The sequence below is a fragment of the Rhizoctonia solani genome, chromosome 9, assembly GCF_016906535.1.
Source record: "Rhizoctonia solani chromosome 9, complete sequence".
NCBI lineage: Eukaryota > Fungi > Basidiomycota > Agaricomycetes > Cantharellales > Ceratobasidiaceae > Rhizoctonia > Rhizoctonia solani.
The window spans coordinates 345,211-371,209 of record NC_057378.1 but is presented as its reverse complement, the minus strand read 5'-3'; the positions used below and the strand labels follow the sequence as shown (position 1 = coordinate 371,209).

Genomic DNA, 25,999 nt, shown 5'->3' with positions numbered 1-25,999 from the left:
TATCTAGTCCGTAAAAAATACTAAAAATAAGAGAAAATTCAGGCGATTCTAATGGTATATGTTAGGAGGTTGTAACATGAGGCAAGGTAGGATCTCATAGAAAAAGCTAGAGACTTAAATGGTTAGTTTCTCCATCAATTTGGCTCAGAATCAGACGATTCCTTTTTGAGAAGTGAGATGCCGGAGCCTCCGACCTATTGACATTTGTCCGCATAGTAATATGCCTATTTCCCGCCGAGATATTGGCGTTGGTGCGCCCCGCCAACCTTTGGCGCTTATTTGCAATTACTAAGCGCTGGCGCTTGCATGCTTACTTGCACTTGTTCTATGGTCTGTAAGTACCATTCCTACATATAAATGTACAATACAAAAATGCTATAAATCATAGAAATAATAGTATGACCATTTTGCATGATCAAATGTGTATATATGCAAGTGCAATGAGGAAATAAAGTATAAAAGGTCTTGTAGCAAAACCAGTTTCCAAATATAGTAATTCTCATGCCCATATTTGGATAGAGCAAGTATGATTACCTTAGTTTGCACTATTCACTATTGGCAATTAGGGGCGCATATGTCTAAAGTAGTCATTCCATAACACCAAGCTGCTCAGCTTGACCCAGAATCCAGCCATAGTTCTTGTGAAACACCCTGCCTTGCTAGTCCACCCAAGAACAAATCTTGTGCCATGTTCATTGTCCCAAGGAGAACAGTTGTTATGGAACAGGATAAAATAGTAAAGAACGGCAAAGCAAACATGATTTGGCCTTGAAATTAGTGTAGACAAACACTTGTAAAGTACATAGAAATATTCCTTGAATTTCTCTGTTATTTCTACTATTTTTAATCATGTAAATACTCAAGGTATTAAGGGAGAAACAGTTCCTTGAAGGGAAGACTTAATAACTTGAGTCTAACTAACTATTCTTAAGTAAGCACTCTGCTTTCCAGAAGCTACTAACCCAAGTAGCTAAGAGGAAGGTCTGGGCCTCACTAAGAGCACAGCTTGTTTCAGCCTTTTCCTAGAGTGTCTTAGTGAGGGGAAGGATATTCTTAGAACTGGAGGCTAACTCTTATAAGGCATTGCTTTATGAGACAGGCTCTCACTTAACATCTCATCTCTTTTCATCTTGTCATGTATCTTACCCTACTGTATATAGTAATCACAGGCCTCCAAGGGTATAAATAGCCCCTTGAACTGGCCTTTTGAATGCATCACATTTTACCATCCTCTCTCAGCCTGTGTGAATCTTAAGAACTTCTATTGATCTCTTTAAGTATCATACATAGTAAATTAGCCTAAAGCTCTTAAGTTTGGCGCATATAGCCTCTAGGACGGTCCCAACCTATACAGGGAACCTAGAACCAGCTTAAGTGCAACCCTGCCAAGACTTCCTGGCTGTCTGCTAAGTGTTTGGTGCTTCCACAACACCTTTACCCCCTTGTCTACCATTGGATACAAGAAAATAAATTTCTATAATTCTCAATTAAATTACAGTGAGTTCCAGAGACTGACATTTAGGTTTTATACTACTTTGCTTGTACCTTGCGTTGCCTGCTGAACAGTAATACGCTCATTACTGGTTATTGGTAGGGATCACCCTGATACTAACCACCTTACTCTTCTAGCAAGATAACTAGCCACTCTAATATACTCTAATTTCACTAGCATAGATTTCTCTTATTACTTATCTTCCTAAGTTTTCTACCTTTTATAGTTAGACAGTTACTGTCCTAGATGTCTGTAAGGACGTTGAGGTGGAGGGCGCTTGCGGCCGGGTGTGTACAAGTAAGAACTGCGTGAGGCAGTATGCAAGCTACCTACAACAACGTCAAGCTATACTACGGTGGCCAAGCCTATAAGGGCAATGGCAACTATCTAAGTACAACAATGAAGCCGCTTAAGGCAGTGTGGAACTAGTAACTAAGTAGGGGTTTGCTGGGCTATAGGGCCCTTGTACAATGTAAGATGCAACAAGAGGTAATTGACCTGGGTGTTACCATGGTTGGTGTGCCTCTTTATATATTCTAAGTATCAACTAATTACAAATACAATAAGTCAAATGTGTAATCCAATAAGAACCCCGCTCCGCAGTTGGCCTTACTCATGCATACATGTCACTGACATGTCATGATGATGTCATAGGTGGAGGTGGCTACATGTGCTTGAGTAAGCGCAGGGGGGACGTGGCTTGGCGCTTAGTGTATAATATAAGCGCCAATGTCACGTGATTGAAAAGGTTGTCTGTTCAACTTTGTTTAAAATCAAGAAAATTGGAATAAATTCCGTGGTATCAATTGTGTCTACAACAGTTACCTTGTTTGTTGTTGTACACCACTGTAAGGTGGGTACACACTGATGGGAGCGGGCGCTTAAGGCCGTACTACTATACTGGCTTATGTAAGACAACTATCTAAGGCTATACTAATAGCGCCTAAGGCACTTCTACTTCTGACTACTGACGGCAACAGGGCCTGAGGCCTGGGAGGTGTGATAGGTAAAGGGGGTGGTGAGCGTCTGTGAACTACTTAGGGGCCGGCTACTTAGCTGGCTGGATACCTTCTCTAATGGGTAAGAGACAAGGTAAAATTGACTTGGTGTCTCCAAGCAATTTTCCTGCTGTATATATAGACAAGGCACACTATTTACATGGTCTGTGCGCGTGAGAGAAAGAAGTATAGAAGGCAAATGAGAAGCCTGCTGCGGGCTGCGCAGAAGCGTGGATTTCTCCTAAGCGTCCTTGGCACGGCATCTCAGCGCGGCATCTTGGCATAATAAGTGCCAAGATCACGTGATCAAGAAACAAAAGATATCAAGTCCGTAAAAAATACTAAAAATAATAGAAAAAACGTGCAATTCTAATGGTATAAGTAAGGAGGTTATGACATTGCCCCCCCCTTAAAGGCTCTTGGCAGCGTCACGAGCCTTTCTGAGTCTAGCTTGGTTGAAACGCTTGATCTCTTCCTGGCTGTGTTCCAGCAGTTCTTCAGGTTCCCATGAGTTGTCCTCTGGTCTGTACCCTTTCCATTTAATTAAATAGACCCATTTTCCTTTTGTTGCTTAGAGTCAATGATTTGTTTGACCTCATATTCTTCTTCCCCTTCTATTGTTTCAGGAGGGGGCCTTTCTGGAAAAGGCTGACTTGGGGATTTGTGGCTCTTGGATAATAGTCCCACATAGAACACGTTGTGGATTTTCAGAGATTCCGGTAGCTCTAGGCCGTAGGCGTGGCTAGAGATTTTCTCAATGACTCTGAAGGGACCAAGTTGCTTGGGGTCTAGCTTGTTAGAATTGGTCCTAAGTTCTACATTTCTTCCATCTAGCCAAACCCTTTTGCCTATTGAGTATTCCAGCACGGTTCCTTGATTCCTGGTCATTTGTTCTTTGCTCATTCTCAGGGCTGCTTCTGCTTCCTTCCATTCCCGGGCTAGGGTATCTGCTACAGCGTCTGCTTCTGGGACGTTGGCTGGAACATTTGACAGGTTCATTACCAGGTTTCTTCCATAGACCAGTTCAAAAGGCGTTTTCCCGGTGGTGGCATGTTTGGCATTATGTATGCATATTCTGCCAAGGGGAGCCAGTCCAGTCTGAGTGATTGGCTGCTACGTATGATCTGAGGTAGAACTCAATGAATTGGTTGACCCGTTCTGTTTGGCCATCTGATTCTGGGTGATAAGCCAATGAGAAAGACGGTTTGATTCCCAACCGTTGGTAAAGGGCCCTGAGAAACTTTCCTGTGAATGTGGTTCCTCAATCCAATATGGTTTTGACTGGTAATCCATGAAGTTTCCAAACGTGAGTAGTGAACAGGTCTGCTAGTCCCTTGGCGGTGATCTTCTTTGTGGTTGGGATGAAATGGCCAAATTTGCAGAAGGAGTCAATTACCACCAGGATTGCGTGTGCCCGCTAGATTTGGGAAATCCTGTAATGAAGTCATAGGATATTGTGTGGAACGGGAAGGGGGGAACTTCTAAGGGCTTCAGGGCAATGACAGGGGCATGGGCGCGGCAATTGGCTTGGCAGGTAGGACAACATTCCACCCATTCTTTGGCAGATGACTTCATCCCTGGCCACCAGTAGTTGCAACTCAGGAGCTCCAGGTTCTTTGTTGTCCAGGATGCCCTGTAGGGTGAATCATGGAATTCTCTGAGCAAGCGTTCTTTCAGGATTTCCGAGTCTGGGACCACTAGCTTTCCTTGGTACCAGAGTAGATCTTCCTCCAATTGTAATCCCTATACGCCTTGCAGATGGACAGGGGTGCGTTGTCTGCGTCTTCTGACAGGAACTGGATGATAGGTTCCAGGGAGGGTCTTCCTTCAGTTTTCCTTGGATTTCTGTGACAATTTGAGTTCCGCTTCTGACGTGTTGGCAAAGACCTCTGCTGGGAGCATGATTTCTGGTTCTGAGGGCTGTCTGTGTAGTCCAACCTTCTGGACAGGGCGTCTGGTTTTCCTGACTGCTTTCCTGGGCAATATGTATCTCAAAGTTGAAGTTGCTCAGGAAGATCGCCAGCGCGCGTGCCTTCTGTTAAATGTCTGTGCCTGCATCCAATATTCCAGGTTTCTATGATCTGTGAAACCTGGATTGGTCTGTCCGTTGCCTCTAGGAAAATCCGCCATTCCTCTAATGCCTTTATTATGGCCAGGAGCTCCTTATTGTGGGTGTCATAATTAGCCTTGGCGCCGGAGAAAGATTTAGACATGTAAGCCACCAGGTGTAAGTTGTCTTCCCTCTTTGGCTAAGAATTGCTCCCATGGCTACCCCGGTGCATCTGTTTCCAGATAGTAAGGGAGTTCAGGGTTAGAGTGGACCAAGACCGGTGACTGGGTGACAAGGGATTTCAGTTCCTGGAATGCATCCTCCTCTGGTTTACCCCATGACCAAGGGGTTTCCTTCCTTGTAAGATGGTGTAAAGGGCGCGCGGAACTGAAGTTGGGGATGAAGCAACAGAGATAGTTCACAAATCCTAAAAGGCCTGGACTTGTTTGACTGTCCTGGGGGTGGGCCATGACGTGACAGCCTTGACTTTCTTCTGATCCATGGAAAATCCAGCAGGGGAGATTACAATGCCTAGATAGTCTACTGTGGTAACATGGAAGTGGCATTTAGACAACTTGCAGAACAGTTGGTTCCTCATTAGGCGGGACAGGACTTCTCTCACGTGGTTTGGATGTTCTTCCAGTTTGTCTGAGAAGATCAGGATGTTGTCCAGGTAGATTACTACATTTACGTCTATTAGGTCCCTGAACAAATCGTTCATGAAATGTTGGAAAGCGGCAGGGGCATTTGTGAGACCAAATGGCATGACTAAGTATTCAAATAAGCCTATTTGGTTCTGAAGGCCGTTTTCATTCATTGCCTTCCTTGATCCAAACATTATTGTATCCCCAGCGCAAGTCCAATTTGGTGAAGATTTTGGCATGCCTGAGTTTGGCCATGAGGTTGTCCTGCCTAGGAAGCAGGTAAATGTGTGCATGACGTCATTTAGCTTCCTATAATCAACCACAGTCTTAGTGAGCATCTGCCTTTTTTACAAACATGACTGGAGCGCCGGCGGATGAGGTGCTGGGGCAAATGTTGCCCGTTGCCAGTTCCTCATCAATGTGCTGCTTCAATGCCTTAGATTCCGCATCCGTCATACGTAAATGGGAACTCCTCTTCTCCAAATACCTTGGCAAATTCATGATATTGAGGGGGTAGGTCTACTAAGGGGTCCGGGTCTGCTTCCTCTTTGGAGGCAATTTGTACCTGTTCAGGAAAGGTGACCAGTCCCTGTTGCCAATCAATAAGAGGGGATTCCATAGTCAGCCATGTCATGCCTAGAATTGCAGGTGTGTTGCCTATGGGGCAAACAAGGAAAGGGATAATGTGGGGATGGCCATTGGCCAAGACTGGCAATTTGTACCTGTTCAGGAAAGGTGACCAGTCCCTGTTGCCAATCAATAAGAGGGGATTCCATAGTCAGCCATGTCATGCCTAGAATTGCAGGTGTGTTGCCTATGGGGCAAACAAGGAAAGGGATAATGTGGGGATGGCCATTGGCCAAGACTGCAAGTTGAACCTGGTGCCAAATGCAACCAGTCTGAGATATGGTACCATCTAGCATTCTCACTACTTGTGGATTTCAAGTAGGGTTTTTGGGATTTTGAGTTGTTCTACTAATGAGGGGGAAATAAAATTGAAGGTGGCGCCAGAGTTGATGAGGGTTTTGATAGGGTCTGTTGGATAGTCACGCAGTGTCATCTCTAGAAAGAGTAGCGGTTTTTTGTTCAAGTCCATTGCATATTTACAAACTCCAAGACAGATACATGCGTTTTAATTTTGAGACAAGGGCTTGACGGCAGCTCTTGGCCTTACTCTTTTTCCAATTCCACAACTTCTCCTATCTTGGCGGCCTCCTGATTGTGGCTTTCCAGCCATTGGGGCACTGCTTGATCCCGTGTCCCTTCTGTCTGCACTTGACACATAGCCCTGATGCGCGGCGGCGGTCCCTTTCTTCTGGGGTGACATAGTTGGGGTCCTTGGATAGGGGACCTAGTGGTGGTAGTGGAAGTGGCCACGGTGGCCGAGGGCTTGACAGGTGCCTTTTTGGGGCGGTTTTCCTTGTTTTCCCAACGAGTGTTGTCAATTTTGACCAAGGCGGCAAATATAGCCTCAAGGTCATTGTTGGGAATATTGTCTTTGGTAGACAGGAGTTCCTTCACCTTCCAGTGAAGACCGCGCGTAAACTGGGCAATGTACGCCTCAGTGTTCCAGTCAAGTTCCGCCATGAGGTTGCGGAATTGGTGACATACTTGGACGTGGTGGATGTCTGAGTCAGCGCGGCAATCTTTCTGGCGGCGGCCCTTTTAGCGTTGGGATTGGCAAATGCTTCCTTGAATTTGGCTGTTAGGGCCAGGATGGTGGATGGAGGGTTACCCTCTCCCTTGATGATGTTTCCAATAAGGGGGAGCGCCCAATTGGCTACTTTGTCTGTCATGTGGTAGAGTATCCACACGACCATCTGCTCTTCATCATCAAATTGGTCCCTGTGAAGGGCAACCCAAAGCAGCATCCTGTCAAGCCACTGGGTGGCTTTGCAACCTGGTATTGCCCTTGTAGGGGTTGGGGAGTTCCATCTTGGGTTGCTTTACACTGGACCCTGCATCAAAGGGGGTGAGGGAGCTGAGACTCCGCTTAGGTGTGTTGCAAGGTTCCCTTTTGGGGGCTTGCCTATCTTCCTCTTCCTCTGAGTCATACCCTGTGCCCCTGAAGGGCGGAAAGGGGCCTTGAGCCAGGCCTAACCGTTGCTGGAGAGTAGGCTTTCCTCCTGTCTGGGTAGGAGGGGTGATAGGCCCAGTCAATGGGCCAGGCTTGGTTTGGGGGGCTCCTTGATCCTTATCCCCAAGGAGGTCCACTGTTTCCTTGCATATGGCCCTAAGCTTGGTGATTTGTTGGCTCTGGGCGCGGATTTGGTCCTGTAGGGACCCAACTGTGGCTGGAGGGCTGTGATAGCCTTGAGGAGAGGCAGGGGACGGCTCTGGTTCCATCCTGGGCAAGTCTTGCAAAGCAGGAGATGTGCTGCAAGAGGCCGGTTGGGAGTGGGATGGAAGGAACGCGAGAGGAGCAAGAGGGAGGCCGGGAGTAAGGGTGTGGGACTCCAGAGCAAGTGGAGGAATAATGAAACAGCGTGGGGGGAATGGGTGCCTGATACAGGACTTATGAGCGGTTTTTTGCGCAAGATGTTATTTGCTAACTCCTTGCGTCAAGTACCTAGCATTGAACAATCCTACAGCAAATCAGCAGATCTGGCAATCGTGATATGTGCGGGTTTTTGCAAGGGGTATTTCAGCTGTCTAGGAGCACTACTTGCAGAGTTCCGGCAAAACTCGTGGTATCAGGCAATCAGAGCCTGTCAGCCTTATAGCAATTTGGTATATGTGGGACCAACGCTAGTTTGATTATTAATAGCAAAAGGCGAGTCCGTTCACGTGATTTCCCTTGTGCTAGTACTGGAGGTCCTCTTGTTGTTGATCAAAGCCTACAGAAAGTCAATTTTACAATGTTGTACACCACTGTAAGGTGGGTACACGCTGATGGGAGCGGCGCTTAAGGCCGTACTACTATACTGGCTTATGTAAGACAACTATCTAAGGCTATACTAATAGCGCCTAAGGCACTTCTACTTCTGACTGATGGCACGGGGCCTGAGGCCTGGGACGGTGTGATAGGTAAAGGGGGTGGTGAGCGTCTGTGAACTACTTAGGGGCGGCTACTTAGCTGGCTGGATACCTTCTCTAATGGGTAAGAGACAAGGTAAATTGACTTGGTGTCTCCAAGCAATTTTCCTGCTGTATATATAGACAAGGCACACTATTTACATGGTCTGTGTGCGTGAGAGAAAGAAGTATAGAAGGCAAATGAGAAGCCTGCTGCGGGCTGCGCAGAAGCGTGGATTTCTCCTAAGCGCCCTTGGCACGGCATCTCAGCGTGGCATCTTGGCATAATAAGTGCCAAGATCACGTGATCAAGAAACAAAGATATCAAGTCCGTAAAAAATACTAAAAATAATAGAAAAAACGTGCAATTTAATGGTATAAGTAAGGAGGTTATGACATTTGTCTTTTCTCCTTTGTTCTCTTTCTTTCTTCTTTAGAGTGTTTTGTTTATTACCTTGTTTCCCTATCTATAACAACAGTGGAGCAGGTCAACAATGTCAAGTGCTAGCAGTTGTCATAAACAGAGGAAAATAGAACTAGCCAGAATTGAACCAGCTTGACCACTAAGCCATAGAGCCCTATTATTCCTCTGCTGACAACCCATGATTACACCTGCTACCCCCCAAATTTGGGCTTGGGCCAGCATGCAACCACTTGTACTGGTCATGTGACCATGTCCAGGACAGCAGTAATCCCAATCTAAAGGAAGTCACTGATTATATGCCAGGCTTGCAATAGTCAGGATGCACAAGGGATCATTTTAGCATATTGAGATACATACTACTGTCTAACATCTGTCATGCATTGTGTTGTTGGTGGCATGTACTGCCTAGTTGTGCTCTCTGCTAATGTCTAATCCTTTTACTAATTTTTACACCTTGAACAAGATGTACTGCTGCATGCATGTTTTGTTGTAGACACAAGTATACCAAGGGAATTTATTCCTATTATCTTGAATTTAAACAAAGTCAAACAGACAACATTTTCAATCACATGACTTTGGCGCTTATATCATACGCTAAGCACCAAGCCACCCATCTGCACTTATTCAGCACATGTAGCCACTCCACCTATGATGTCATCATGACACATCAGTGACACGTATGCATGAGTAAGGCCAATTGCAGAGCAGGGTTCTTATTGGATTAGATATTTGATATAGTACATTTGTAATTAGTCTGCTTGTAGAATATATAAGGAGGCCAACCAACCATGGTAACACCCAGGTCAATTACCTCTTGTTGCATCTTCACACTGTACAAGGGCCTTACTGCCCAGTAACTACTAAGTCTATACTGCCTACACGCCTTAAGTGGCCTCTCTGTTGTACCTACATAGCTTGCCATTGCCCTTACAGCTTGGTCATCATAGTATAGCTGGTTGTTGTTGTAGGTAGCTTGCTCACCACCTTGAGTGGTTTTTACTTAGATACATCTGGCTGCAAGTGCCCACCTCCTTGACGTCCTCACAGATATCTAGGACACTAGGTAATCAACTTATGTTGGTTGCAAACCATTCTGCATCCTACCCTACTAAGTACCAACAAACAAGAAGAGTACCTGTACTAGCATGAGCAAAATCACGTGATCAGGGCTACCTTGCAGGACATAATAATCAAAAGTCCCCCACCCCCATGTAGTAGCAAATTGCTATAAGGCAGACTACTCCTATTGTCTGCATACCACTGGTTGCTGCACCTCTGTTAGCAACCCTAGACAGCCAATCCACCTGCTTGCAGAAGCACTGCCCCACATCATGCCTGTACATGGCTGTCATGAGCCACACCCTATTGTGCCCTATTCACATACCAGGGCACTCATGGTACACACTACGGTCACCGGAAACACGCATATACTCGCACTTATGCACTCAAACCCCAGGTTCCCACATATAAGAGACTTATGGTCAACATGGCTGGACTTAGTGATATTCTCTAAGTCCAGGTCACATGACCTTCCCCCCTCCAGTCCTTTATCAAATACTATACTAAACTACTACGGATTTGAGGTGGGGGGGATGACATAATCTCTTCTATAATAATATATTATTCAGACCTTGCCCGCAGGCTCCCTTAACATTGGCCATGGCTAGGGGGGTGGGGGGAGTGCAACGTCCCCAGCAACTTATATTATTAATATATCACTGTGCATCATATACTATATATATCTTTGACAGTGGATTATATGGTAATAACCCTCCAGATATGGGTTATGACAGTTTTGCATATTATACATTTGTAATTAGTTCACCTCTGTAATATATAAGGAGGCCAACTAACCATGGTAAACCCAGGTCAATTACTCTTGTTGCATCCCCTATTCTGTACAAGGCCTTAGGCCAGTAACCACTAAGTCCCCTACCTGTACTTGTTGCCTTAAGCAACTTCCTCATTGTAGATACATAGCTTGCCATTGCCCATAAGGCCTTGGTCATTGTACTTAAGTAGTTAGTTGTTGTAGGTAGCATTGTCACTGCCTTACGTGGATTTACTTAGTTCCATACGGCCATAAGCGCCTGCTGCCTTGATGCCCCTCACAGACATCTAGGACACTAGGTAATCAACCTTACATTGGTTGCAAACCGTGCCTAACCGCACACCCACTCAGTTCAACAACAAGAAGGCCCTGTACTAGCACAAGGGAAATCAAGTGATTGGGATTGCCTTTTGCTGTCAATAATCAAACCAGCGTTGTCCCCACTCAGTACCAAATTGCTATAAGGCAGATGGGTTCTAATTGTCTGCATACCACACAGTTGCTGCACCTTTGCTAGCAGAACCAGACAGCAGATACACCCGCTTGCAGAGACAAGGTACTACATCACCCGCCCACGGCAGCAGTGATTAGCTACACTTACTGTTCAACGCTAGGTTGTTTAATGCAGGTTCTTAGCATACCATGCAATAAAGCACTCATAAGTCCTGACACAGGCACCTACTAGTACCCCTCTACCACCATTACATCCTGCACTCCCACTTGCTTGTCCTTGCAGGCATCCTCTCATGCTGGCCGCTCCTATCCTCAACCAACCATGGCAACCTGTTCCTGGACATCCTCTTGAACCCAGTCCCTTTTGATCCAAGAGACCTGGGACCCAACTTCCAACAACCACCCTATGAACTTGGGGAAGTCTCTCTCAAGCAGGTCACCCGCCTCCTCCTTGGCCTTCTCAGCCAAGTCAAGAACCTTGAGCAAACTTGAAGAAGTCAAAGAAGCAGGGATTGAGACCCTGTCATAAACAGAGGAAATAGAACTAGCCGGAATTGAACCAGCTTGACCACTAAGCCATAGAGCCCTATTATTCCTCTGCTGACAACCCATGATTACACCTGCTACCCCCCAAATTTGGGCTTGGGCCAGCATGCAACCACTTGTACTGGTCATGTGACTGTGTCCAGGACAGACCCAAACCAACGTTGAAAATATCTCACAAACAGTTGATGTTGTCAAGGATGGACTCAGAAGCCTCCAATCCTTTGGGCCAAGAACCCCAGAAGCCATGCCCCTGGTTGTGGAAGCAACGCCACGCCCCCTACCAAAAACCAAGCCTATTGGAACAGTTAGTGGGCCTTCCTTCTGGCCTGAACAACCAAAGGGGCTTCCTGCCTTTGCCCAGCCAGCACCACAACAAGCACTACCCCTGCAAGTCCCATCTCCCCCTCTATCTCTGCGTCTCCAATCCCCAATTGGAGCCCCTGCCCCTCCTCCACCAGCTCCAGTTGCTGCCTATCCTGCCCCAGTCAAAGTAGACCACCCAGATGCCTATACAGGCAAGATTGGGAGCAAAGCCAAACAATGGCTCACACAGATGCTGGCCTGGACCTGGCTTAATTCACGCATGTTCCCTACTGACCAGGAGGTCTTATCCTTCCTCCTGATGAACATGAAGGATTCTGCCGGGGCCTGGGCCCACCCACACCTTGACCAGCTTGGTTCACACTGGGCCATCATTCAAATGGTCAAGGGGTTCAAATTGGAGTTTCTGGCAGCATTCAGCAACCCTGACACCACAAGGGCTGCCAAGCAGAAGATCACCACCCTTACCCAGTCTGGCACATGCATGGACTACATCACAAAGTTCAGAACCCTAGCCATGGAACTGGACTGGAACAACGCAGCCCTCAGGGGTCAGTTTGCCTGTGGCCTCCATTGGGAGGTCAGTTGTCAAATTGCCACCCGCAAACATTGCCCCTGCACCCTTCTTGAGCTGCAAAATGCAGCACTTGTCATTGACAACGCTCTCTGCAAAGAGCGTGCTAGCCATCCACCAAGGGATAGTAAGCCTAGCAAAGGATCCAACCCCACTAGGGGGACAAGTACCAGCCAATCAACTGCCGGGTTAAAAAAACTCTCCAACAACCCCAACTTGTGTTGGAAGAGGAGAGGAATTGCTGCTGCGCTGCAGGCACCTGCATCAAATGCGGCAAAATGGGCCATAAGTTTGCAGAATGCTGCACAGGCTGGAAAGCTACCCCTATCAAAGACAAAGGGAAGGCTAAAGAAACTGCCAAAACTGGCAAAGACTCCAAGTACCAATTGGGAAAAGAGTAAGGGTACCTGCTGCTGCACGCAAGGACCCCAAGGACTCTGGCTTGGCATGGGAATTTTGTAATTTATTGAATAGTACCAATAGATTGTCACCACTTTTTACAATCCCAATAAAGCCAGAGAAACAAGCAGAAACCTTAGAAGTCCTGATAGATTCAGGCACCACTTCATCATTCCTCCACCCCTGCACTGCTGAGGCACTATGCCTCCCACTAATAGACCTCCCTTCACCCTGTACTGTCACCATGCTTGATGGGTCAAGCCCCCAGGCAGGTAAAATCTGGAAAAAGGCTAACCTAACCTTTTCCTTTGACGGCAAGTCAATGACCAAGACCTTCCTCATATGCAGTACAGGGTCTCATGCGGCCATCTTAGGACTGAAATGGTTGGACGCTCATAATCCAGAGATCAATTGGAATGCACAAACCCTTTCCTTTCCCCATACACCACCAGAACACGTGGCTATTGCCAAAGAGGAGGAAGCTGACAAAAACCCCCTTGAAGGAGTACCCTCCAAATACCACCCCTACGCTAAGGTATTTGGAGAAGAAGAATTCAATAAGCTTCCACCCCATAGGCATTATGATATAGGCATTGAACTCATGGAAGAAGGGCCCCTCAACTCCCCCTTATATAGCATGACCAATGCCAAATCTGCCACACTCAAGGATTGGCTCAGGGATGAACTCAAGGCAGGGAAAATTTGTCCCAGCAAATCATCCATCAGTTCCCCTGTCATGTTTGTTCCCAAAAAGGATGGTTCTTGCCACTTAGTAGTTGACTACCATTGCCTTAACAATTGGACCAAGAAAAATGTTTACCTGCTACCCCGCCCCAATGACCTCATGGCCCAGCTCTGCAGCGCCAAGGTCTTTACCAAATTGGACTTACAATGAGGGTACAACAACATCCAAGTTAGGGGGGGGGGACAAATGGAAAATTGCCTTCTGTACCAAATACAGTCTTTATGAGTCATTGGTCATGACATTTGGTCTAACAAACGCTCCTGCCACCTTTCAACACTTCATGAGTGAGCTGTTCAAAGATCTACTGGATGTATGCATCATCATTTACCTTGATGATATCCTGATTTATTCAAAGGATGATGTATCTCACACACAGCATGTTCACAAAGTCCTACAGCGTTTAATGGAGAACCAGTTGTTTTGCAAGGCTTCCAAATGTACCTTCCACGTCACATCAGTGGAATACCTAGGGATAATTGTATTGGACAAAGGCTTCAGCTTGGATAAACTCAAAATCCAAGCTGTTCAAGAGTGGCCAACCCCAACCAAAGTCAAAGAAGTCCAATTGTTTCTAGGGTTTGCCAATTTCCTACATTGATTTGTGGCCAATTTCAGTCACATGGCCAGGCCATTACACAACCTGGTAAAGAAGGACACACCTTGGAGATGGGACACTAGAGAACAAGAAGCCTTCAAAGGCTTGAAGGAAGCTATCACCAACGCCCCGGTACTCTGCCACGCTGACCCAACCAAACCCTATTTCCTAGAGACAGACGCCTCTGGTGCAGCCCTGGGTTCCATACTTAGCCAACAACAGGAAGACGGTTGCTTACATCCTCTGGGATTCTTGTTGGAATCATTCAAAGGTGCCAAACAGAATTACAACACCCACAACAAGGAACTCCTGGCAATTCTCTGTTCACTTGAATACTGGCAGATCTTCCTGGAAGGGACCCTTCACCCCATCACCGTGTTCACCAATCACAGGAACCTAGAGTACTGGAAGGAGTCAAGAACGTTCAACCATTGCCATGCACAATGGCACCTCCTACTAGCTGGGTACAACTTCCAAATTGTGTACCGCCCTGGTAAACAGTCTGGAAAACCAGATGCCTTATCCCGCCAATCCAATCATGCTGACATTCCCCCTGACAATCAGACCATGTTACCCAACCCTATATGTGTCAATGTAGCCGTAGTCATGCCCAAAAAAGAGCTCCAGCGCCAGATTGAGGCTGCCCTAGACCAAGACAAATCCCTAGAGGAAATCTTACAATTCCTCCAAAAAAAGTCAAAGGCACCCCCATCCATCAAACAAGCATTCAAGGATTACAAAATGGAGGCAGGTCTACTATTCTATCAAGGGAGAACTGTGGTCCTGGATGTGGGAGCCTTACAAACAGAGTTACTAAGGATCTACCATGACAGCCCCTTGGCAGGACACCCTGGGGGACAACAAACCCTGGAACTGTTATCATGCACCTACTACTGGCCAGGCATCTGCGCCAACACATATTGGCATGTTGACTCTTGTGAAACTTGCCAACAGATTCAAAAGCCAAAGTACTCTCCCATACCGCCTCAACCCCTTGAGCTCCCTACCAGACCATGGCAACATATATCTTACAATATGATAGTAGATTTGCCCAAAGACAGTAACAACAACTCTATCCTAGTCATTCTGGATAGTTTCACCAAATACATCATCTTGGTGGAATGCTTGAAAAAGCTCAAGGCTCCAGCACTGGCAGACCTATTCCTACAGCACATGTGGAAACGCTATGGCATGCCCAAAAAGACAGTCTTGGATTGCGGAAGGGTCTTCAACAACAAATTCCTCAGGGCATTGTACCAGCATCTGGGGATAGACCTCCACTTCTCTTTGGCTTACCACCTGCAAAGCAATGGAAAAATGGAACAAGTAAACCCCACAGTCAACACTTCTTACGGGCTTACTCAGGAACTAATCAGAAGGACTGGGTCAAATGGTTACCTATGGCAGAATTTGCCTATAACAATGCGGTACATAGCAGCACTGGCAGATATCCATTTAAGGCACTATATGGATGGGAGCCTTCTCTGACCCTGAGCAACGTTCCAACAAATGTCCCAGAGGCAGATAACATTGCCGCACAAATAGAAGCACAATGGCAGGAAATCAAGGCTGCACTCTGGCAATCCAAGACACATATGATAGCCAGAGAAGCAGGAGAACCACTGGAATTCAAAATTGGAGAAGAGGCCTGGTTGGACGCCAGAAATGTGAAACTGAAAACCCTGAGTCCAAAGTTAACCAAGCAACGCCTAGGTCCCTTTAAGATAATTGAGAAAATCTCCAACCAAGCATGCCGTCTAGAGCTCCCGCCAACCATGAGGATCCACAATGTCTTTTATGTGGGGCTACTGTCCAAAGTCAGGAGGGACAAGAAACGTACCTTCAAGAATTGTCTGCCACCAGTCACTGTGGATGGTGAGGAGGAATACAAGGTTGAAGGCATAACAGACGCTGAGGAAAGAGACAGGAAATGGTACTTCTGGGTAAAATGGAAGGGATATGGGTCCAAAGAGAACACATGGGAACCTTGGGAGAACCTAAAACACGTGGAAAAATTTTTGAAGAAGTATGAAGAAGAAATGAAGAAGAAGGCCCTTGGCGCTGCCAAGGCCCTTAAAGGGGGGCAGTGTTGTAGACACAATCAATACCACGGAATTTATTCCAATTTTCTCAAATTTAGACAAAGATAAACAAACAACATTTTCAATCACGTGACTTTGGCGCTTATATCATACAATAAGCGCCAAGCCACGTCCCCTTCTGCACTTACCTCAGCATACGTATCCACCTCCACTTGATGACATCACTATAACACGTCAGTGACACATATGCATGAGTAAGGCTGACTGCAGAGGGCAGTTCTTATTGGTTATGGTTTTGCATATTATACATTTGTAATTAGCTTACCTCCATAATATATAAGGAGGCCAACTAACCATGGTAACACCCAGGTCAATTACCTCTTGTTGCATCCCCTATTCTGTACAAGGCCTTAGGCCAGTAACCACTAAGTCCCCTACCTGTACTTGTTGCCTTAAGCAACTTCCTCATTGTAGATACATAGCTTGCCATTGCCCATAAGGCCTTGGTCATTGTACTTAAGTAGTTAGTTGTTGTAGGTAGCATTGTCACTGCCTTATGCGGATTTACTTAGTTCCATACAGCCATAAGCGCCTGCTGCCTTGATGCCCCTCACGGACGTCTAGGACACAACCCTGCAAGGGGGACAAGTACTGGCCAACAGGCCACTTCTTCCCAAAAATTATCCAACAACCCCAATTATGTCTTGGAAGAAGAAAGGAACTGCTGCTGCGCTGCCGGCACTTGTATCAAATGCAGCAAAATGGGCCACAAGTTTGCAGAATGCTGCACCAGATGGAAGGGCACCCCCATTGAGGAGGGGGTCAAAAAAGAAGCTGCCAAAATTGGCAAAGAGTCTGGACCCACTTTGGGAAAAGACTAAGGGTACCTGCTGCCATGCACAAGGACCCCAAGGACTCTGGCATGATTGAAATTTGTAATATATCAGATAGTACCAATAGAAACTCCCCCCTCTTTACAATCTCAATCAAGCCAGAGAAACAAGTGGAAAACTTAGAAGTCCTGATAGATTCAGGCGCCACCTCCTTGTTCTTACACCCCTGTACTGCTGAAACACTACATCTACCCCTTATTGAACTCCCTACACCTTGTACCATAACAATGCTCAATGGGTCAAGCCCCCAGGCAGGAAAGATTTGGAAGAAAGCCCAGATGGCCTTCCTTTTTGATGGCAAACGCATGACAGAGACCTTTCTGATCTGCAACACTGGAACACACACTGCCATCCTAGGAATCAAATGGTTAGAAGCCCACAACCCTGAAATTGATTGGAACTTGTGCACACTCTCCTTCCCTCATGCACCACCAGAACACGTGGCTTTTGCCAAAGAGGAGGAAGCAGACAAAGATCCCCTGAAGGGAGTACCCCCAGAATACCACCAATATGCAAAGGTGTTTGGGGAAGAAGAGTTCAATAAGCTTCTGCCACACAGGTATTACAATATTGGCATAGAACTCACCAAAGAAGGGCCTTTAAACTTGCCCTTGTACAGCATGACAGATGCCAAATCAGCCACCCTCAAGGACTGGCTTAGGGACAAACTTAAGGCAGGAAAGATCCGTCCCAGTAAATCTTTGATCAGCTTCCCTGTTATGTTTGTCCCAAAAAAGGATGGCTCCTGAAGGCTGGTTGTTGACTACTGCTGCTTGAATAACCAGACAAAGAAGAATGTATACCTGTTACCCTGTCCCAATGACCTTATGGCCCAGCTCTGCAGCACCAAGGTCTTCACCAAATTAGACTTACAATGGGTTTACAACAATGTCCAAGTTAAAGAAGGCAATGAATGGAAAACCAAGTTCCAAACCAAGTACGGATTGTACAAGTCCCTAGTAATGACCTTTGGCCTGACAAATGCCCCCGCTGCGTTCCAACACTTTATGAACAAGCTATTCAAGGACCTACTGGACGTCTGTGTCATCATCTACTTAGATGACATCCTAATTTACTCAAAGGATGACGCCTCCCATAATCAACACATCCACAAGGTCTTGAAACGGCTAATGGAAAACCAACTGTTTTGTAAAGCATCAAAATGCACCTTCCATGTAACATCAGTGGAATACCTGGGGATTATTGTATTGGACAAAGGATTTAGCCTGGATAAGCTCAAAATCCAGGCAGTCCAGGAATGGCCAGTTCCCACAAAAGTCAAGGAAGTTCAATCATTTCTTGGCTTTGCTAATTTCCTCCACCAATTTGTTGCCAACTTCAGTCACATGGCTAGACTGCTACACAACCTAGTCAAGAAGGAAACACCATGGAAATGGGATACTAAGGAACAGGAAGCCTTCCAAGGGCTAAAAGAAGCCATAACCAATGCCCTGGTCCTCTGCCATGCCAACCCAACAAAACCATACTTCCTGGAAACAGACACATCTGGAGCCACACTAGGATCCATCCTCAGCAAATGCCAGGAAGACAGCCACCTCCACCCACTAGGGTTCCTATCAGAATCATTCAAAGGTGCTGAACAAAACTACAACACCCACAATAAGGAACTCTTGGCAATAATACGCTCCTTTGAGTATTGGTGCATCTTCCTGGAAGGGATGGCACACCCAATCACAGTCTTCACAGATCACCAAAACTTAGAGTACTGGAAGGAGTCTAGAACCTTCAATTGTCAGCATGCACAATGGCACCTCTTGCTAGCCAGATACAACTTCCAAATTGTATACCACCCCAGTAAACAATCCAGCAAACCAGATGCTCTCTCCTGCCAGCCTGACCATGCCAATGTTCCCCCTGTCAATCAAACTATGTTGCCTAACCCAGTCTTTGCTAACATTGCCCTGGTACTCCCTGAAAAAGAGCTACAACGCCAGATTGAGTTGTCACTTGATCAGGACAAATCACTGGAAGAAATCCTCCAGTTCCTCCAGAACAAGTCCAAGGCTCCCCCATCAATTAAGTGCACCTTCAAAGACTATATAATGGAGGCAGGGCTACTATTCTATCAGGGGCGCATTGTAGTTCCAGACATGGGCACATTGAGAACAGAGATTCTACAGATCTTCCATGATAGTCCCTTGGCAGGTCACCCAGGCAGACAGCAAACCTTGGAATTGGTTTCTTGTAACTACTAATGGCCAGGCATCTGCGCTGACACCTACTGGCATGTAGACTCCTGTGAAACTTGTCAACAGATCAGGAAACCTAAGTGCGCCAGCATTCCCCCTCAACCACTCAAAATACCTAGTAGACCCTGGCAACATGTTTCCTATGACATGATTGTGGACCTACCCAAAGACGGAAATCACAACTCTATCCTAGTCATCATGGATAGTTTCACTAAGTATAGTATATTTGTGAAATGCTCCAAAAAGCTCAAAGCCCCAGAGCTAGCAGAGTTATTCCTAGAAAATGTCTGGAAACAGCACAGGATGCCTGAAAAAACAGTCTTGGACAGAGGAGGGTGTTCAATAACAGGTCCCTGAAGGCCTTGTACAAGTGGTTGGGGATAGATCCCCACTTCTCCTCAGCCTATCACCCACTGTTGTACACCACTGTAAGGTGGGCACATGCTGGTGGAGTGGGCGCTTAAGGCCGTACTACTACAAGCAACACGTATGTAATCTAACTACTAAGGCTATACTACTTCCGCTTAAGGCGGACTACTACTGCTAACTAAAGCAAGGGGGCCGTAGGCCTGGAGGTGTGGTGAGTTAAAAGGGGTGGTGAGCGTCTAAGTACTACTGGGGGCCGGCTACTTAGCTGGCTGACTAATCCTCCTCAATGAATATGAGACAAGGTAAAATCAACTTGGGATCTCCAAGCAATTTTCCTGCTGTTTATATAGACAAAAGGGAAAGTATATACATGGTCTGTGCGTGAGATAAGGAAGCGTCCATGTGAAAAGAGAAGCCTGCTGCGGGCTGCGCAGAAGCGTGGATTTCTCCTAAGCGCCCTTGGCACGGCATCTTGGCGCGGCATCTTGGCATAATAAGCGCTGAGATCACGTGATCGAAAAACAAAAGATATTGAGTCCGTAAAAAATACTAAAAATAATAGAAAAATCGTGTGATTCTAATGGTATATGTTAGGAGGTTATAACACCCACAGAGCAATGGACAGACAGAACAAGTAAACCCTGTCAGAGCCAACAACTACCAAAGGGTAATCCTAACAAGCTATTGCCTAATCTAGGACTTATCAACTAGTAGGGCCTAACAATGCTCAAGGGCAATGCCAGGAAAGGGGTAGGACAAGACCTGATATAGTAAAGTGCACTATGCTGTAAAGACAGCAGGGCTAAGAACCTTTGACAGGGACTGGTATGCTCTCAGGCAATACTCTAAGTGTATGTCTTAGGGTAGGTAGGTGTGAAAGGGGATAAGAGGTTGAGTTCTGAGGCTTAAGGCTCTCAGAACCCTCCTTATATATTCAACAGAGAAGGGGAAGAGTAATTACATGTACAAACATAACAACAAAGATAAGGTCACATGACCATAGATAAGAAAGATGTGATCACATGACTAAAGGTTGTGTGATGAGATTACATAATAAGCGCTCAGCGCCTCAATAGCATAAAGATGCATATATCCATAAATCCTCATGAAAATAGCGCATATATTCACTATTTCTTCAACTTAGTGGATTCTAAGGTGGTCACGCCTCTAGGGCATGACCGCTTCCTCTTCTTTGGCAATAGCCACGTGTTTTGGCAGTTCATGGGGAAACATAAGGGTGTGTTGATTCCAGTCAATCTCTGGGTTATGAGCATCCAACCATTTCAATCCCAAGATAGCAGCGTGAGACCCTGTATTGCATATAAGGAAAGTCTTGGTCATATGTTTGCCATCAAGGGAGAAGGTTAGGACTGCCTTCTTCCAGATTTTGCCAGCCTGGGAGCTTGACCCATTGAGCATAGTAATGTTTTGGGGTGAAGGTAGGTCTATTAAGGGTAGGCAGAGTAGTTCTGCTGTGCAGGGGTGGAGAAATGATGATGTGGCGCCTGAATCTATCAGGACTTCTAGGGTGTCCACTTGTTTCTCTGGTTTGATTGGAATTGTGAAAAGTGGTTTATTTCTATGAGACTGGGATATATTACAAATTTCTGAAACGCAACCAGAGTCCTTGGGGTCCTTGTGTGCAGCAGCAGGTACCCTTAGTCCTTTCCTGATTCAGGTCTAGACTCTTTGCCAATCTTGGCAGTTTCCTTAGGCTTCCCCTTGTCCTCTTTGGGGGTTGCCTTCCATCCTGTGCGGCATTCCACAAATTTATGCCCCATCTTCCCACACTTGATACAGGCACCTTTGGCGTGGCAGTGGTTACACTCCTCTTCCAACACAAAATTGGGGTCATTGGAAAGTTTCTTTGAGGTTGTGGCCAATTGGCTGGTAATCATCCCCCTATTGGGGGTAGATGAACTGCCAGACTTAATACCCTTAGGCAGGTGGCTGGCCCTTTCTTCTTGAAGAGCATTGTCAATAAGTAGAGCTGTGTTCTGCAACTCTAGGAGCATTGTGGGGCGGCGTTTGCAGGTTGCAATCTGCTGGCTAACCTCCCAGTGGAGGCCTTGTGCAAATTGACCCCTAAGGGCTGCATTGTTCCAGTCCAATTCCATAGCCAAGGTGTGGAACTTGGTGATGTAATTGGCACATGTGCTGGTCTGTGTAAGCAATGTGATTTTTTGCTCTGCTGCCCTTGTGGAATCTGGATCTCCAAAGGCTGCCAGGAATTCCCTTTTGAAGTCATCTGTGTTTTGGATGATTGTGCAATGGGACCCTAAAAGGTCTAGATGCAGGTGGGCACATGCACCAGCCGTGTCCTCCATGTTCATAAGCAAGAATGATAGGATTTCCACCTGAGTGGGGAACATCTGTTGGTTTAGGCAGACCCACGCAAGCATGCAGGTCAACCACTGCTTGGCCTCACTTCCCACTTTCCTCTTGTAAGGGTCAGGGTGGTCTACTTTGACAGCCACAAATTGAGGGGTGGCGGCTGTAACCAGAGCAGGAGGGGGAGGCGTGGGAGTTTGGATGGAATGGGCTGAGTAGAGAGGGGACATGGGTTGGATTGGGTGGACTGGAGTGGGCTGATAGAGCCTGGGGATGGTTTTAGTTGGGCCTGTAAAGGCCAGGTGGATAGCCTCTTATGTAGGCTTGGTTTTGGGTAGGGGTCAAGGAGTTGCCTCAACTGTGGGGGCCTTCCTGTCCTCAGGGGTGCTTGGTTGAGGGGCTCAGGGAGCCCTAGCCTTGAGGCCATCAATGGTTTGGGAGACACTTTTGATGATGGAGCATGTCTCCTTGATGGCTTTGGCTTGTTTGCCAAATTTTTGTTCAAGGCAGTCCAGTTGTCCTTGGACCCCCCAGAGGAGGTGGATAACCCTTTTGAGGGATACTTCCCCAACGCTGTATTTGTTGTCAACACTGGGGGCTGGCGGTAGTGCGGGTTCTATGTCTTCTGGATGGACTTGGGGTTGGCTTCAAGAGGGAGGCCAGGAGTGGGTAGCCATGGAATGAATGAGGTAGGACCTGCCAGTGTGGGAAGAGGCCCTAGAGGACAAGCAGGTTGGAGTGCAAGAGGTGATGGTTGGCAAGTGGGAATGGTGGGGGCTACAACAGCCAGGTAGTGCCTATATCAGGACTTATGAGTGCTTTATTGTGCTATTGCTAAGAGCTTGCTTCAACCGCCTAGTGTTGGACAGTCTCTACTGCCAATCAACAGCCGTGTTTGGGCATGATGTGGAGCAAGGTTTCTGCAAGTGAGTGGATCTGCTGGCTAGCTCTGCTGACAAAGGGTGCAGCAACCAGGGGTATGCAGACAATTAGAAGCTGTCTGCCTTGTAGTAATTTGGTACTAGGTGGGACCAATGCTGGTTTGATCATTGACAGCAAAAGGCAAGTCCAATCACCTGATTTCCCTTGTACTAGTACAGGAGCCCTTCTTGTTTGTTGGTTCTTAGTGGGTACAGTGACAACCAACACAAGGTCAATTACCTAGTGTCCTAGATGTCTGTAAGGACACCAAGGGGGTTGGCGCTTGTGGCTGTGGTGTACAATCAAGAAGTTGCTTAGGGCAACAGAGAACCTATCTACGGCAACAACCAACTATCCTACAACATCAAGCATGCTTAAGGCAGTGCCAAACTATCTAAGTACAGTGAAGGAGCTGCTTAAGGCAGTGAGCTAAGTAGTTCTGTTGTAGACACACATATACCAAGGACATTTATCCCAATTTTCTCAAATTTAAACAAAGTCAAACAGACAACATTTTTGATCACGTGACTTTGGTGCTTATATCATACACTAAGCGCCAAGCCACATCCCCATCCACACTTACCTCATCATATGTAGCCACCTCCACCTGAATGACATCACTATGACATGTCAGTGACACATATGCATGAGTAAGGCTGACTGCAGAGCGGGGTTCTTATTGGTTATAGTTTTGCATATTGTACATTTGTAATTAGCTCACCTCTGTAATATATAAGGAGGCCAACTAACCATGGTAACACCCAGGTTGATTACCTCTTGTTGCACTCCCTCATTGTACAAGCCCTTACAGGCAGAAAACACTTAGCTACAAACACCTTAAGTGTCAACTCTGCTGTACTTACTTAACTTGCCATCACCCTTAAGGCCTTGGTCATTGTAGGATAGTAGTTAGACGTTGTAGGGTAGACCTCCACTTCCTTAAGCAGTACTCACCTGTATTTCCACACAGCTGTAAGCACCTGCGCCCTTGATGTCCTTACAGACATCTAGGACAAGTTCTAAGTAGTTACTGGGCTTAAGGCCCTTGTACAGTGTGGAGATACAACAAGAGGTAATCAACCTGGGTGTTACCATGGTTGATTGGCCTCCTTATATATTACAGAGGTGACTATTTACAAATACAATGTATGTGAGAAAAGAAGCTAACTTTATGCAATAAGAACCCTGCTCTGCAGTTGGTCTTATTCATGCATACCTGTCACTGATGTGTCATGATGATGTCATAGGTGGAGGTGGCTACATATGCTGACTAAGCATGGATGGGGACATGGCTTGGCACTTAGTGTATGATATAAGTGCCAATGTCATGTGATTGAAAATGTTGTCTGTTTGTCTTTGTTTAAATTTGAGAAAGTTGGAATAAATTCTGTGGTATCAATTGTGTCTACAACAGTTGGCTATGTATAGTACCTTAGACTAATGTTACTTAAGCCTAAGTGACTAAGAGTATGTATACTTAAGGTCTCTGGGATAGTACCTTTAAGTAAGAATGTTACCTGACTAATGTACAGGATTTATAGGATTTGCCTAATAATTATAGGACTTATATAGGCTTAAGTAAGACTTAAGGCTTATGGGGTTTACCTAAAATAGATCTAGGATTTATGAGATATTGTAGATAAAGCTATCTACAATATAGGGGGTATGTTGGATTGAAACACTATCACTCAATCACAACAATCCTTACAGTATTGTTGCACTATACTCAATGTTGAACTCAACAACTGTGACAGTCAAGGGGCACAGGGTTGCAGTAAGTACACTAATAGGTTACCCTGTGTCTGTTGGGACTGGCCTATGGTCTTAGTGCACCAAATAACCTCCTATGCCTTTTTACAGTGAGTCAATCACTAAAGTCAATGTGCAGATAAGCTGTTAAAGGCTTGTGTGTATATGTCAATATATAAGAGCAAAAGTAGGATGCATTAGAAGTGTCTTCACAGGGTCCTTTTATACCCTGAGAAGGCGCACAAACAAGTATATACATGATTGATACCAAGAGGGGGTACAGGAGGTATGTCCTAGACATCCTTGAGGGGCATCAAGGCAGCAAGCGCTTACGGCCATATGGATCTGAGTAAGAACCGCTTAAGGCGGTGGGTACACTACCTACAACAACAACTACCTATACTATGGTGACCAAGCCTGTAAGGGCAATGAGGAACTACCTAAGTACAATGAAGAAGCCGCTTAAGGAGGTGTAGACTGGTGGACTTAGTAATTACTGTACTTTAAGGTCCTTGTACAAAGCGGGGATGCAACAAGAGGTAATCAACCTGGGTGTTACCATGGTTGGTTGGCCTCCTTATATATTCTATCTACTAGCTAATTACAAATACATTATATCCAATACTGAATCCAATAAGAACCCCGCTCCACAGTTGGCCTTACTCATGCATATGTGTCACTGACATGTCATGATGACATCATAGGTGGAGGTGGCTACATGTGCTTGGTAAGCGCAGAAGAGGATGTGGCTTGGCGCTTAGTGTGTAATATAAGCACCAAAATCATGTGATCAAAAATGTTGTCTGTTTGACTTTGTTTAAAATTGAGAAAATCAGAATAAATGTCCTTGGTATAAGTGTGTCTACAACAAGGTACATGTGGCAACTGAAACACTTGAGAGAGCCAATACTTTGGTACATAGTAAACAAACAACAGTTCCTAATATTTGCGCCAATGCAATATTTGCCCCAAGGCAGTATTTACCTGTGTGGGTCCTTAGATGTCCCAAGGCTAAGTGTTTCATCCTTGGAGTAAACAGTCCCAAAGGTAGGATACCACTGTACTGGGTACTTACAGTAAATGGGGCATAACTCTGCCAAATGTTGTCCGTTTTGGGAGTTTGACCCAGCGTTCTGGAGCGCACAAACAGGCGCACCTAAGCGCAAGCAATTCGGCAGTGTAGCATGCCCGGGTGATGGAGAAAAGGTGCATTTAGTGCATTGGCGCTTAAGCGCTGATTAAGCGCTGGAGCACTTGCCTATGTGACAGGGGGGACCCTGAATATTTCTGTGTGTAGCCACAAGATAGAATTTTGAGTAATAAATACTGCAAACAGGAGATATATTACTTGTTACTGTTTATCTACTCAGCTGAATTTATGTATATTTAAATGAGTG

General features: G+C 46.0%; 12 protein-coding genes across 12 annotated transcripts; 4 read left to right on the top strand and 8 right to left on the bottom strand.

Annotated features, from left to right (window-relative positions):
- Positions 1 to 2,899: 2,899 nt before the first annotated feature.
- Positions 2,900 to 3,489, bottom strand: RhiXN_07656 (Transposon Tf2-7 polyprotein; the record flags this gene model as incomplete). Its single annotated transcript, XM_043327472.1, has 2 exons — positions 2,900 to 3,014; positions 3,044 to 3,489. 2 exons carry the CDS (start codon positions 3,487 to 3,489, stop codon positions 2,900 to 2,902), a joined length of 561 nt encoding a protein of 186 aa, XP_043182857.1.
- A 393-nt stretch (positions 3,490 to 3,882) lies between these two features.
- RhiXN_07655 (Retrotransposable element Tf2 protein) lies at positions 3,883 to 4,703 on the bottom strand (the record flags this gene model as incomplete). The annotated part of the gene is made up of 5 exons (XM_043327471.1): positions 3,883 to 4,178; positions 4,205 to 4,335; positions 4,364 to 4,403; positions 4,459 to 4,525; positions 4,581 to 4,703. 5 exons carry the CDS (start codon positions 4,701 to 4,703, stop codon positions 3,883 to 3,885), a joined length of 657 nt encoding a protein of 218 aa, XP_043182856.1.
- A 264-nt stretch (positions 4,704 to 4,967) lies between these two features.
- RhiXN_07654 (Retrotransposable element Tf2 protein) lies at positions 4,968 to 5,306 on the bottom strand (the record flags this gene model as incomplete). The annotated part of the gene is made up of 1 exon (XM_043327470.1): positions 4,968 to 5,306. One exon carries the CDS (start codon positions 5,304 to 5,306, stop codon positions 4,968 to 4,970), a length of 339 nt encoding a protein of 112 aa, XP_043182855.1.
- A 43-nt stretch (positions 5,307 to 5,349) lies between these two features.
- On the bottom strand, positions 5,350 to 6,107 carry RhiXN_07653 (Retrotransposable element Tf2 protein; the record flags this gene model as incomplete). Its single annotated transcript, XM_043327469.1, has 4 exons — positions 5,350 to 5,452; positions 5,540 to 5,619; positions 5,672 to 5,841; positions 5,894 to 6,107. 4 exons carry the CDS (start codon positions 6,105 to 6,107, stop codon positions 5,350 to 5,352), a joined length of 567 nt encoding a protein of 188 aa, XP_043182854.1.
- Positions 6,108 to 6,354: 247 nt separating this feature from the next.
- Positions 6,355 to 7,530, bottom strand: RhiXN_07652 (Retrotransposon-derived protein PEG10; the record flags this gene model as incomplete). The annotated part of the gene is made up of 3 exons (XM_043327468.1): positions 6,355 to 6,729; positions 6,792 to 7,029; positions 7,085 to 7,530. 3 exons carry the CDS (start codon positions 7,528 to 7,530, stop codon positions 6,355 to 6,357), a joined length of 1,059 nt encoding a protein of 352 aa, XP_043182853.1.
- A 3,689-nt stretch (positions 7,531 to 11,219) lies between these two features.
- Positions 11,220 to 11,519, bottom strand: RhiXN_07651 (uncharacterized protein; the record flags this gene model as incomplete). The annotated part of the gene is made up of 1 exon (XM_043327467.1): positions 11,220 to 11,519. The coding sequence occupies one exon, from the start codon at positions 11,517 to 11,519 to the stop codon at positions 11,220 to 11,222; it is 300 nt and encodes a 99-aa protein (XP_043182852.1).
- Positions 11,520 to 11,697: 178 nt separating this feature from the next.
- RhiXN_07650 (Retrotransposable element Tf2 protein) lies at positions 11,698 to 13,642 on the top strand (the record flags this gene model as incomplete). The annotated part of the gene is made up of 2 exons (XM_043327466.1): positions 11,698 to 12,745; positions 12,867 to 13,642. 2 exons carry the CDS (start codon positions 11,698 to 11,700, stop codon positions 13,640 to 13,642), a joined length of 1,824 nt encoding a protein of 607 aa, XP_043182851.1.
- Positions 13,643 to 13,727: 85 nt separating this feature from the next.
- RhiXN_07649 (Retrotransposable element Tf2 protein) lies at positions 13,728 to 17,010 on the top strand (the record flags this gene model as incomplete). Its single annotated transcript, XM_043327465.1, has 4 exons — positions 13,728 to 14,068; positions 14,108 to 15,413; positions 15,464 to 16,178; positions 16,712 to 17,010. 4 exons carry the CDS (start codon positions 13,728 to 13,730, stop codon positions 17,008 to 17,010), a joined length of 2,661 nt encoding a protein of 886 aa, XP_043182850.1.
- Positions 17,011 to 17,249: 239 nt separating this feature from the next.
- On the top strand, positions 17,250 to 17,771 carry RhiXN_07648 (Retrotransposable element Tf2 protein; the record flags this gene model as incomplete). Its single annotated transcript, XM_043327464.1, has 1 exon — positions 17,250 to 17,771. One exon carries the CDS (start codon positions 17,250 to 17,252, stop codon positions 17,769 to 17,771), a length of 522 nt encoding a protein of 173 aa, XP_043182849.1.
- A 78-nt stretch (positions 17,772 to 17,849) lies between these two features.
- Positions 17,850 to 19,589, top strand: RhiXN_07647 (Retrotransposable element Tf2 protein; the record flags this gene model as incomplete). The annotated part of the gene is made up of 2 exons (XM_043327463.1): positions 17,850 to 19,227; positions 19,276 to 19,589. The coding sequence occupies 2 exons, from the start codon at positions 17,850 to 17,852 to the stop codon at positions 19,587 to 19,589; spliced, it is 1,692 nt and encodes a 563-aa protein (XP_043182848.1).
- A 1,136-nt stretch (positions 19,590 to 20,725) lies between these two features.
- On the bottom strand, positions 20,726 to 21,020 carry RhiXN_07646 (Retrotransposable element Tf2 protein; the record flags this gene model as incomplete). The annotated part of the gene is made up of 2 exons (XM_043327462.1): positions 20,726 to 20,728; positions 20,781 to 21,020. 2 exons carry the CDS (start codon positions 21,018 to 21,020, stop codon positions 20,726 to 20,728), a joined length of 243 nt encoding a protein of 80 aa, XP_043182847.1.
- Positions 21,021 to 21,259: 239 nt separating this feature from the next.
- On the bottom strand, positions 21,260 to 22,162 carry RhiXN_07645 (Retrotransposon-derived protein PEG10; the record flags this gene model as incomplete). The annotated part of the gene is made up of 1 exon (XM_043327461.1): positions 21,260 to 22,162. The coding sequence occupies one exon, from the start codon at positions 22,160 to 22,162 to the stop codon at positions 21,260 to 21,262; it is 903 nt and encodes a 300-aa protein (XP_043182846.1).
- Positions 22,163 to 25,999: the final 3,837 nt, after the last annotated feature.